The sequence below is a fragment of the Protopterus annectens genome, chromosome 3.part1, assembly GCF_019279795.1.
Source record: "Protopterus annectens isolate FY-2018-M chromosome 3.part1, PAN1.0, whole genome shotgun sequence".
Classification (NCBI taxonomy): domain Eukaryota; kingdom Metazoa; phylum Chordata; order Ceratodontiformes; family Protopteridae; genus Protopterus; species Protopterus annectens.
The window spans coordinates 552,902,463-552,914,353 of record NC_056732.1 but is presented as its reverse complement, the minus strand read 5'-3'; the positions used below and the strand labels follow the sequence as shown (position 1 = coordinate 552,914,353).

Sequence of the window (11,891 nt, the reverse complement as noted above, 5' to 3'; positions counted from 1 at the left end):
CTCCAGAGACAATAATCAGTTTATTTTTTTTTTGGTTAAGAAATTCATGGCAAAAGTGGTCAAGATGAGGAGAGTAGTGAGGGGATAAAAAAAGAATGGAATGAGGTTTTGCAATACTATTGCAACCACATTAAAAACAGAGAAAAGATAAACAAGGGAAAGCACTGTACAAATGGACTGTTGGGCAGTGTAGGGTGACAACAGAAAATTGATATAGTTAATTGTTGGAGGGAAGAAAATCAGGCACTAAAGAGAACATACATTCTGGGCCACCACCTCTTTGTCTGTGTCCCTTTTGCCCCACCCTTATGTTCCATTCATGAGTAGGGTCTACCTTCCATGCTGGATTGTATGCTCCCTTTTTGTACATCTCCAGTTTGTCAAGCGGTTCATAGGTTCATAAGGATATAAGGACAAAATGATTGACTTCAACAATTGGCTAAGCTTCTGGTGTCATTCAAAGGGGATCCAGTATCTGTCTGCCTGGGACGACATGATCGACAGACCACGATGCTTTGCCAGAGATGGGCTGCACCTGTCACCCCTGAGATTCAGGTTAATGGCTAAGGCTCTTGCCACCCCTGTAGTGCCTTTTTTAGGCAAAGTTCAAAGGACAAAACCACCACCGTAACAGGTACAAGCATGCAAATTCTGAAGATAATGCTACTCAATGCTAGAAGTCTAAACCTCAAAATGCATTCAATCGAGGCACTCCTAAAAATGGAGAACATCTATATCTGTGCAGTAACTGAGACCTGGTTTGAGGGTCCAGAGAGCACCCCTGCAATACCAGGCTACAACTCTTACCAAACTTTTCAGCCACCAAACCAGGGCCGAAACACTAAAGGTGGAGGAGTGTCCATATTCACCAAGGATATTCACACCACCAGGCTAGTTGCCCAACACAATGCGTCTGAAATTCTCCAGGTGCAACTAACACTAGGTAAGACTGCAATCCAAATTGTAGCTTGCTACAGATCCCCCACCATGCCCCAAGATTCTCACTACACCTTTCTAAACATACTGGAAAATACTAAGATACAACCAAACACCCTAATACTGGGTGATTTCAACTACCCTGCCATTAACTGGGAGAACTACTCGTGTACCATCACCTTTGCCCAACGGCTCTTGGAATTCATAAATTCCAATGCCATGGATCAACTAATCCATAGTCCCACCAGGGGCTCCAATATCCTAGACCTGGTCATTACCAACATGGGAAATCAATGCTCCACACCTATGGTCACCCCCTCGTTGGTCAGGTCTGACCATAAGCTATTCACCCTTAACATCCACATCCCACCCCCACCCCCCAGTAAGGAAACCTCCATAAAAAACTTCTCCAAAGCCAACTTCATGCTACTCAAGTCAGAAGTGACAAACTTCATGACACCCATGCAGACGGGAACTGAAAGTTCGACTGCTGAATTCTACACTAAGGCACTGTACAAGCACAGCCACTCATGCATGAATCGTGCCATCCCAAATAGAACCAAGACACTCTCCTCCAAAAAAAGGAAGCCAATCTGGTGGTCCCCTGCCATAAACAAACTTTACAACAAAAGGAAGAAACTGTTGCAGAAAAGAGGAAAATACCAGACTGCAAAAAACTCCCTTACCAGCCTCAGTAAGAAGCTGAGATCCCTCATAAAATCCTCCAAAGCTAGTTACGAAAATAAAATTGCCAAAGATTCCAAAGACAACCCCAAGGCATTCTATAACTATGTCAAGAATCTAAATGGCAATGCTCAGATCTGCTCTGAGCTACAACAGAATGGCATTAAATATACTGATCCCAAGGATATTGCCAATATTCTGGCAGATCAATTCAGTGCCAACTTCACCCCCTCTCATCCCCTAAATGGCCCATCTCAGTACCGGAAGATTGCCAAATTCTGGTAATAACGGCCACACAGGTAAAAAAACGCACTCTCCAAAGCAATGGATACAGCATCCATGGGACCAGATGACATCCTGGGCTGTGTACTACATGAACTACAAAATTAACTGGCACCTCACCTAAGTGTCATGTTTAATCATAGCCTCACCTCAGGCTTCATGCCCACTGAGTGGCGCACAGCTACAGTTATCCCACTCCACAAGGGAGCGTCCACCCTGGATTTCGGGACTACCGCCCCTTCAGTCTGATGAGCCTGATCTATAAGGCCATGGAACGTATTATCATGGAACTTATAAATAAAGACATTAGCAACCTTCAAACACTGAACCCCACCTGGTTTGGGTTCGTGAAGGGCCGTTCTTCTTTCCTGAACCTGATTGACTTCTTCGAATCAGTCTCCAGAGCAGTGGACGAGGGTAAGACGGTCCACACAGCCTATCTGGACTTCGCCAAGGCCTTTGACACCATCCTCCACTCTGGAATCATAGATAGGATTACTAAGATGGGCATTAATCCCTAAATCACTCGATGGGTTGCCAACTGGCTTACTGACAGAACCCACACTGTAAAAGTAGCCAGCTCCAAATCCAGCTCCAGACAAGTGACAAGTAGAGTAACTCAGGGTTCAGTCCTGAGACCGCTCTTGTTTGGCATCTACTTCTCTGAAGTACAGGCCAACACTAAGGGACTCTGGCTAACAAAGTTCGCAGATGACTGCAAACTGGGAGCCATTACTGAATTCCCAAATGATGTGGATACTCTACAAAAGGGCCTTACAGAAACAGATGCTTGGTGCCAGAGCCATGGGCTCAAGCTCAATGCCAAGAAATGTATAGTTATCCCCTTTGGGAAAAAACATGTACCCATGAATTACCACATAGGTGGCAGTACACTAAACACTGGAAGTGTGATAAGAGACTTAGGGACACAGGTGGACAGTGGTCTCACCTTCGATAACCACATCGCCACAACAGTCAGGAAATCCTTCTATGTGGCACACCTCATCACTAAGGCTTTTCATCCAGAAAAAAGGAGGTCGTTGTCCCACTGTAGTCATCCGTCATTAGACCTATTATAGAATACAACACCCCATTTGGTGCCCTACGCTGACCACCTTAAAAAACTCCAGCTATACTTTGCCACATATCGTCTACTCAGAGGTGATCTCTGCTTAACGTACAAGGCCATGTCAAACCCAGAGCTGTTGGACATGCTACACTTAAAGAAATTGCAATCCCTCAGAGCCACATGCTCCAGGGATCTAAACCTTGTCATCACAATAAACAAAACATACTGGAGGGATAGTCTCCTGACCCAGAGACTCCCCAGACTCTGGAATAGACTGCCCATACATGTCAAGCAGAGTGCCTCTTTGGCCCTCTTCAAAAGGAACCTTGACGATTGGATGGAAGAAATGAGATTCACCCCAGGGATCACGTCAGTCGCCCTGCTAGACAGGGGTCCAGGGAAGTAAATAGTGTGAAAAGAAATAGCCAGGGAATTGTTATGGCCGGGCTTGTATATGACCTAGGGCTGATAACGTAGTAACAACCTATGAACCTATAAGTCCTTAGGCACATACTCGGGTATTGATATGTGAGGATAATAAGAAGCATAACCTTACATTCCCAAAGTAATTTTTAGTCCTTATATTTTGTGCTTGAATAATAATCCAGAGGCAGGCAGAGCAACATATTTGGGGCATTTACTTGTTGCCGCTATTTACAAAGAACAATAAAGCCAAACTGGGGATGAATTTCCATTTTCCATGCAATCATCCAAATTACATTCGAATGGAGTAAGAGAAGAATTTTGCTTTATGTGGAGCAGTTGACGGTCCATAGTCTAAAACAATTCCAGCTCCTACTTAGGCTGCTTCTGTTCCTTGCCCATCTTTACCTCTCCCAGCTTGTTTCCTTGTTTCTGTCTTCACGCCTCACATCTTGTTGGTCATCTTTGTCCCTTGCTCTGCTATTTTCTGCCCTATTATTTCCCTTTCAACCTGTTGAGCTGATGCTATAGTCGGGACATGTTTTCTTTTCTTCCACACTAGTAAGCCGATATCTCATGATGATCATTCTGGCTCCTCCTGTCTTCTACCATATGCTGATTTACCTGCCAATCCATGTCAGGTGGTGAAAGAGAAATACTATGTTATTTGTGTATTTTGTGTGCTCTGCCATATATGCACTCCTGCATGAAGCTTTGTACGTCCACCTTGATATTCATCGTGAGATGATATCCTTACTATTATACCATCATTATGACAGGAAAACCTATCCATGCAGATACATTTTTGGTTTTTACTCAGTTATTGTGTCTACCAGCTCACCTCTCTGCCTATACAGAGAACTGGAAAAGTTGACTTTCACATTTCTTGAGAATTCTTTGTCTTTTTGTGTCCATTCTTCCATTTCTGGAATGTTTCTTATCCTTTTACTTTGTCCCCTGTGTCTCGCCTATTTTCTAGTTTCCTGATGAACACATTAGCACTGTCCATGATGTTTCTTTCTGGCTTTTTTAGTTTTTCTCTTGTTCATCAATTAACTTCAGAGACCCCAGAAATATCCACAAGGCCATCTCCCCATTTGCAGGATGTACCAAGTTTACTGTGTTCTGCCATTTACACAGTCCTCCATGACACTTTGTATGTCCACCTTGCTGTGCACTATGAGATGATATCCTTTCCACTGCACCACCAATATCCACGAAGCTATTCTTTTGCTTTTAAGCTCAGTTATTGTGTTTACCAAGTGACATCTCTGCTTATATAGGAAATTATAAAAGTCCTCAACTACATTTATAAACATTCCACCAAAGAAAATTGTTTTTAGCAGTTCTGCTTGCCTTAGGATCTTTACTGGATTGTAGACAGGTTTGTACATATCTTCGTCAGCTTTTACTGTCTGGATATCTTCTCCCACTCTATGACTGCACTTCGTAATTTTGTCTCTAATCCTTGGTAACTGCAGTCCTTCCTGTAGAAATTCATTCACAATCTTTTCCATCTCCAACTCTGATATTCTTTCTTGTATCACAATGAATTTTAGATGATAGCTTCAGGATCTGTTCTTCTGGTCATCCAGTGTCTCACGATGTTTTCTTATAAGTGTCTCAGGCTTTCTTATTTTTGCATTATTGTCTAACAGCTCTGTTCTTGGTGCAGCTTTGTCTTCCTCCAAATCACACAGCTTTACTTGTAGTTTCTCCACTGCATGCTGTTTACCTTCATTATACATTTCATTCTCCCCACATCCTCTGCCACATTCTCTAGCTTTTGGTACAAGATGCACAATCATTTCTTTTTTGTTGCAGCGTCTGTGCTCCTCCTTATATTCCTGGTCACTTATCTTGCATGTTTTTCCTGTCTTCTCCTGGGAACTTTTTTTTTAAACTGTCATCACTGACTCTATGCAGGGATTTGGGATTAAGCAACCTTTGAATCTGGGCTCTTTCCATCCAGTGATGTTTCTCTTGCTTGTTTTGGGTGTCTCCTCAACTTATTATTGTGAATACAAAACAGATCTGCCCATTCAGCATCTCTGCTTCCTGAGTCTGTACCTCAATTTATGTGTACCATCATTTCTTATATCACAAGTGATGCATTACTGATTTCTGACTGCTCTGATTAAAGATTCATTTTAACTCTGACTTGTAGTTATGTGTCCATGTCTAATATGAGTGCAGATTATACCAGTTATAAAAAAGCTACGATCTATACTGTGTAGGGTCACCCAGGATGGGCAGGTCATAGCAGAGAGTCCGGACTAAACAAGCTTCACCAGAGGAAATGATGGCAAGCCACTACTATGCACAAAAGCAACTTAATTGTGTATGTTTTTAAGTGTAAACTAACCAAATCTAGTGAGGCAAGTCTATATTACAGTGTAAACCAATGCCACAGCTGACTCTTGAAAATATTTCCTTGGGCTGCAAAACTACTAGATTTTTAATGTCAAAGTGCTATTTTATCCATATATTGTAAGGCAGGTAGATTTTGTATTACATGCTGTATTTAACAAAAAATACATACCTGTGCCAAGAAACACCAAGGAAAATCCATAGAAAATGCTTTTAAATTACCTTTTAGAATTATTTGATTAACACTATCAAACTCAATATTGAAGTCTATTTATAATTTATAATTTTATATACAAATTCATAATGACAAATACTCTAAATAATTATTGTTTATCAATATTATTATTCTATTATTAAATTCTCTTATCTTTTATCCAATATATCTTTCAAGACTTTTCAATTTCAATAAGCACATAATAGAACATTTATCATTTAAACCTGGTTTTGTAAATGCGTTAAGCCTTAGTTGCCACATTAATTCCATCTTCTCTAATTCCAGGTTTTGTGGTCCCCCTCTTTCATCCTGAAAAACTTGTTGAATCACATTAAATTTAAATCTATGCTGGGGGAACATCCCTATGTGTATTGCCAAAGCATTGTCCTCTCTTTTATTTTTAATACTTCTGAGGTGCTCTGCTATTCTATCTCTTAATCTCCTTTCAGTTTTTCCTATGTAAAAGGAGTAACATGCTTGACATTTCGCCACATAAACTACTCCCCGAGTATTGCAGTTAAACCTACCCTTGATTGTTATAGGTGTATTATTCAATATTATTTTACTACCTTCTTGAATTATATGACAGTGTGAACATGAGCCACATTGTCTCATCCCTGGATTACGGTATACAATTGTATTTCTTTGGTTAAACAGATCTTTATAGCTCCTACCCTTCCTCCATATTATTGTAGGCCCAATGGAATTACTCCAACCCACACCCATTTCATCACACAATAGCGACCAATTTTTAAGAATGATATCCTTTATACCGATATGATGGGATGAGAAACTCATAATACATGCCATTTCTAAATGCTTAGACGACGTCTTTGTTATTGTGTTTTGGTTCAAGTTAGAAAGCATTCTATCTCCACCATTTGTTGGTTTAAAACCTAAAATAGGTTTATATGTACCATTTCTTCTCTTTATAGAAACCTCTTGTATTAATTCTTCTATCATCGTTATCGGGTATGCTCTATTTATAAACATCCCTTTTAATGCTGAACATTCATCATTAAATTTTTCATCTATAGAAATCATTCTTGCAGCCCTAACTAACTGACCCTTTAAGACTGATCGTTTTTGATGCAAAGGGTGGGCACTTGAGAAATGTAAAAATTTATTTGAATATGTGGGTTTTCTATAAAGTGAAGCTTCATATCACTGTTTTTCCATATTTTTTGTTATTTGTACATCCAAAAATACCATGAATTTTACATCAAAAGCGTAGGTTAACTGCAAAAAACTGGTTGTTTTATTCATGTTATCAACCATGTCTCTTGCAATATTCAATGATCCAGCAATGATCATGAAAATGTCGTCAATAAATCTCCCATAATATTTGACAACTTTGTTGAATTGGTCATCTATGAAAATATATGTACTTTCCCAATGGGATAAAACCAGATTGGCATAACTAGCCCCACAGGGTGAGCCCATGGCTACTCCCTCATTTTGTCTATAATATTGGTTATTAAACAAAATAAAATTATATGACAAAATTATGTCTAACATTTCTTGTACTAATGTTATTTCTGCTGTGGGTGCATGTAAATCTCTCATTCTGGCTGTTACCCATTCTATTCCTATTTGTTGAGGAATACAAGTATATAAATCCTTTATGTCTATGGTAACAAAATTAAATTGTTCCTCATAAGTTAAGGAGTTTAATCTAGAAAGGAATGCCCATGAATCTTTCAGAATCCAACTCTCTTGCGATACATATTTCTTTAAAATAGAATCAACAAATTTTGCACATGCATAAGTGGATGAATTTCTTCCATCCACTATCGGTCTCAATGGTGGGTCCTGAAGGTTCTTATGTATTTTGGGCACTCCAAACATATATGGTGTTCGAGGGGCTAATATTGTTAAAAAATTATATGTATGCAAATCAATCCTTGATTCTATGAATAACTCATTCAAGAAACTTTTTATAAAATTGTTAGCCATATTATATTCATTTAAGGATGCTAAAGTATATGCCTGTCCGTTTAAAATGGTACTTATACGGTTTTCATAATCCGGCACATCCATAAAAACCAAACCTCCTCCCTTATCGGGATTCATAATTCTTATGTTAACAGACAACAAATATTCCAAATCTTCTTTTTCTTCAGGGTCTAAATTCTGCATATAATTAATAGTTGTTTTACTTAATTTTCTAAGATCCAATTCACAAAACTTTTCAAACATGACCAGAGCATTATGCAAAGGAGGGTTATAACAGCTAGATACTCTGAAATCTGTACATTGTGATGATTGGTTCCCTAATAAAAACTTCAAATTGAGTTTCCTGGTAAACATTTTCAAGTCACATATAGTTTTGGCAATGTCCATCTTACATGCTGGTACAAAAGTTAAACCCTTTGACAACGTGTCAGCCATATGTTGAGAAACTTGGAAAGAGGAAAAATTGTAAATGGTAAAATCACCCTTTCTATTTTTAATCAATCTCAAACTGACCCTATTGTCCGGGTTAGTGCTCATCTCCTGTTGTTCCGATTTTTCTTCTTGTTGTTCCATTGGCCCCTCTGGTTTCTCTTGGGAAAAACCTGATTTGTGGTGTTCGATCCTTCATTACTGAAGGACCCTCCATTAGGTACATTATTTCTTTCCTTTATTCTCTCACTTCTTCTCACCTGATTATTATCAGCCGTATCATGTTGGTTGTTTACGGGAGAAAGCGAAACTGAATCGTACAATTGATTATCTTGCTGTGATGTTTCATATCGATTGTGATTATTTGGATAGTTGTTTCCATTGTTTACATCCTGTACATTCATACTTAATTGTGACCGAGGCGGCGATGGAAATGCCACGCCTTCTTTGTAATGTTTTCTATCCCTATCCAACTTCTTCAATTTGATCGATCTCATTTTATCGATATGTTTCTCTATGCTCTGAAAGCATCTCAAATAATCAAATGTGTATCTAGAGTAGTCCTTATGCTGTTTGATAGTTTCATCAAGTTTTTCTATGTTGTCCTTCAACTCTTTAGCTAAACTAGAATAATGCTTAATCATTACTTGCATCAACTGGAGACCATGTAGGTTGAACAACTTAATCAAATCTTTGTGAAAATCAGAGTTAGCTTCTAAACCCGTAGGGTAGCGCCAAGTTCTCAAACCCTTAGGTACTATTTCTGCTCCAATGCATTCTTCGAAATATTCAATTTCAAGATTTAATTTTTTATATTTCAACATTTTACTATCGAGTTCATTTAATAAATGGGACAATTCCAGCATATTATCATGTTCACTTAATGCATCCCTATGTAATGGTTCAGATCTTTTTAAACCTATAGACATTGTTAGCCAGTTTTTCAAATCTGGGATTTGATCTGCTAACCTTAACATGGTATTTGCATTAGTTGTGGAAGATTGCAGCTCATTAACGTTACTACCATTATTAACGTTAACATTACTACCATTGTTATTACCATTGTTAGCATTATTCACAAAATCCCTTGCTCTGCATTCTGTGATTAAAACGTCACTGTTCTGATTCAATCCTGCTGTACGAGCCGTACTAGTAGCACCGTTAGTACGGGTGAAACATTCCTGCTGTTTAGAATTAAAAGCCAAAGCAGCTTGCACAGTACCTGTAACCGCATCCTGTTCACGAACCCCCACTTCTGATGAATGTGGCACATGCATCATTCGATTCGGTTCCTGGGTATTAAAAATGACCATATTATCTTGCTGCTTCATTTGTGGGCTATGTCCCTGCCCTTTTCTGCCGGTATTCTCTACTTGCCGTATTTCTTGTCCAGGTTGTAAGGAAACAGTAGCTACCACATTACTCCACAACTGTGTCTGTGATTCGAAAAGTAAATTCAGTCTAGTGTTCATTGTCTCAACCTTCTGAGACAAAAGAGCTATAAGCTGCGTTAACTTATGTGGCTTAACGCATTTACAAAACCAGGTTTAAATGATAAATGTTCTATTATGTGCTTATTGAAATTGAAAAGTCTTGAAAGATAAGATATATTGGATAAAAGATAAGAGAATTTAATAATAGAATAATAATATTGATAAACAATAATTATTTAGAGTATTTGTCATTATGAATTTGTATATAAAATTATAAATTATAAATAGACTTCAATATTGAGTTTGATAGTGTTAATCAAATAATTCTAAAAGGTAATTTAAAAGCATTTTCAAATAATAATTTTTTAAAAAATTTTTAAAAATTTTTTAAAAAATTTTTTATTGGGAAATATGTAAATATTCTAATATAATATTGATGTTAAAGTATTTCATAATATTTTGGAACATTTTTTCATTTTCAAAATCATTTTGAATATTTTCAAATACCCTCAATATAGGGGTTGTTTCCAATATTATAGGTACGTATACTTTTATAGGTGAGGCATTAGTTCATGGGCTCAGGAGAATAGATGTTCACATATGACCTGCACATGTATTATTGATAAGTGTGTCTTTACTGATGTATAGAAAAAAGTATATATATTGTATATATTTTCTTTATATATGTATATTTTTTTATATATATATATAATATGTTTAGGTGTCAATTTATATAAAAAATTTTTATGCACCATTTAGTTTAGAAATGTACATATGGCCGTATATAATATTCATGAATTAATTTAAGTAATTTTTTATGCATAATATGGCCCTATAAGTATACACACATATATATATATGGAGAGATATATATACACATATATATATACAGTTATGTATAGCTGCGATCTATTTACTTGTTATTGTGAAGATTAAGATTGTATTATCATGATCAATTTCATCATCCATTATTTATTTGTTTATTCGTGGTATTGTTTAGATATCTACTGATCAAATTTTTATAATAATATGAAGTTTTTAAAAAAATTTTGTTTTTAGTAACTGTCTCCTTAAATATTTTGGCGCAATTTTTAAAGCTATTTAGTATAAATGAGACACTTAGAAGTTTTAAATGGTTGTTATTTCTGAAGAAGTTCTTTGAATGCAAGGAACGAAAAACGTACGTGTATCAATCAACGTTTAAATCTATTTTCATTAAAAGGCTTCCTTTTTCGCTTCAGTTCGTGGTTTGGTTTATAAATATCCATGAAGCTATTCTTTTGCTTTTAAGCTCAGTTATTGTGTTTACCAAGTGACATCTCTGCTTATATAGGAAATTATAAAAGTCCTCAACTACATTTATAAACATTCCACCAAAGAAAATTGTTTTTAGCAGTTCTGCTTGCCTTAGGATCTTTACTGGATTGTAGACAGGTTTGTACATATCTTCGTCAGCTTTTACTGTCTGGATATCTTCTCCCACTCTATGACTGCACTTCGTAATTTTGTCTCTAATCCTTGGTAACTGCAGTCCTTCCTGTAGAAATTCATTCACAACTTTTTCCATCTCCAACTCTGATATTCTTTCTTGTATCACAATGAATCTTAGATGATAGCTTCAGGATCTGTTCTCCTGGTAATCCAGTGTCTCATGCTGTTTTTTTATAAGTGTCTCAGGCTTTCTTATTTTTGCATTATTGTCTAACAGCTCTGTTCTTGGTGCAGCTTTGTCTTCCTCCAAATCACACAGCTTTACTTGTAGTTTCTCCACTGCATGCTGTTTACCTTTATTATACCTTTCATTCTCCCCACATCCTCTGCCACATTCACTAGCTTTTGGTACAAGATGCACAATCATTTCTTTTTTGTTGCAGCGTCTGTGCTCCTCCTTATATTCCTAGTCACTTATCTTGCATGTTTTTCCTGTCTTCTCCTGGGAACTTTATTTTTTAAACTGTCATCACTGACTCTATGCAGGGATTTGGGATTAAGCAACCTTTGAATCTGGGCTCTTTCCATCCAGTGATGTTTCTCTTGCTTGTTTTGGGTGTCTCCTCAACTTATTATTATGAATATAAAACAGATCTACCCATTC

At 37.3% G+C, this 11,891-nt stretch overlaps 1 protein-coding gene across 1 annotated transcript; it reads right to left on the bottom strand.

Moving 5' to 3' along the window:
* Positions 1-8,467: 8,467 nt before the first annotated feature.
* Positions 8,468-9,835, bottom strand: LOC122797697 (probable basic-leucine zipper transcription factor E). The gene has a single exon (XM_044066232.1). It carries the CDS (start codon positions 9,833-9,835, stop codon positions 8,468-8,470), a length of 1,368 nt encoding a protein of 455 aa, XP_043922167.1.
* Positions 9,836-11,891: the final 2,056 nt, after the last annotated feature.

Bases quoted from the DNA above. Each gene is read 5' to 3' on its own strand.
- LOC122797697 (XM_044066232.1), bottom strand. From the start codon at position 9,835: ATGAACACTAGACTGAATTTACTTTTCGAATCACAGACACAGTTGTGG.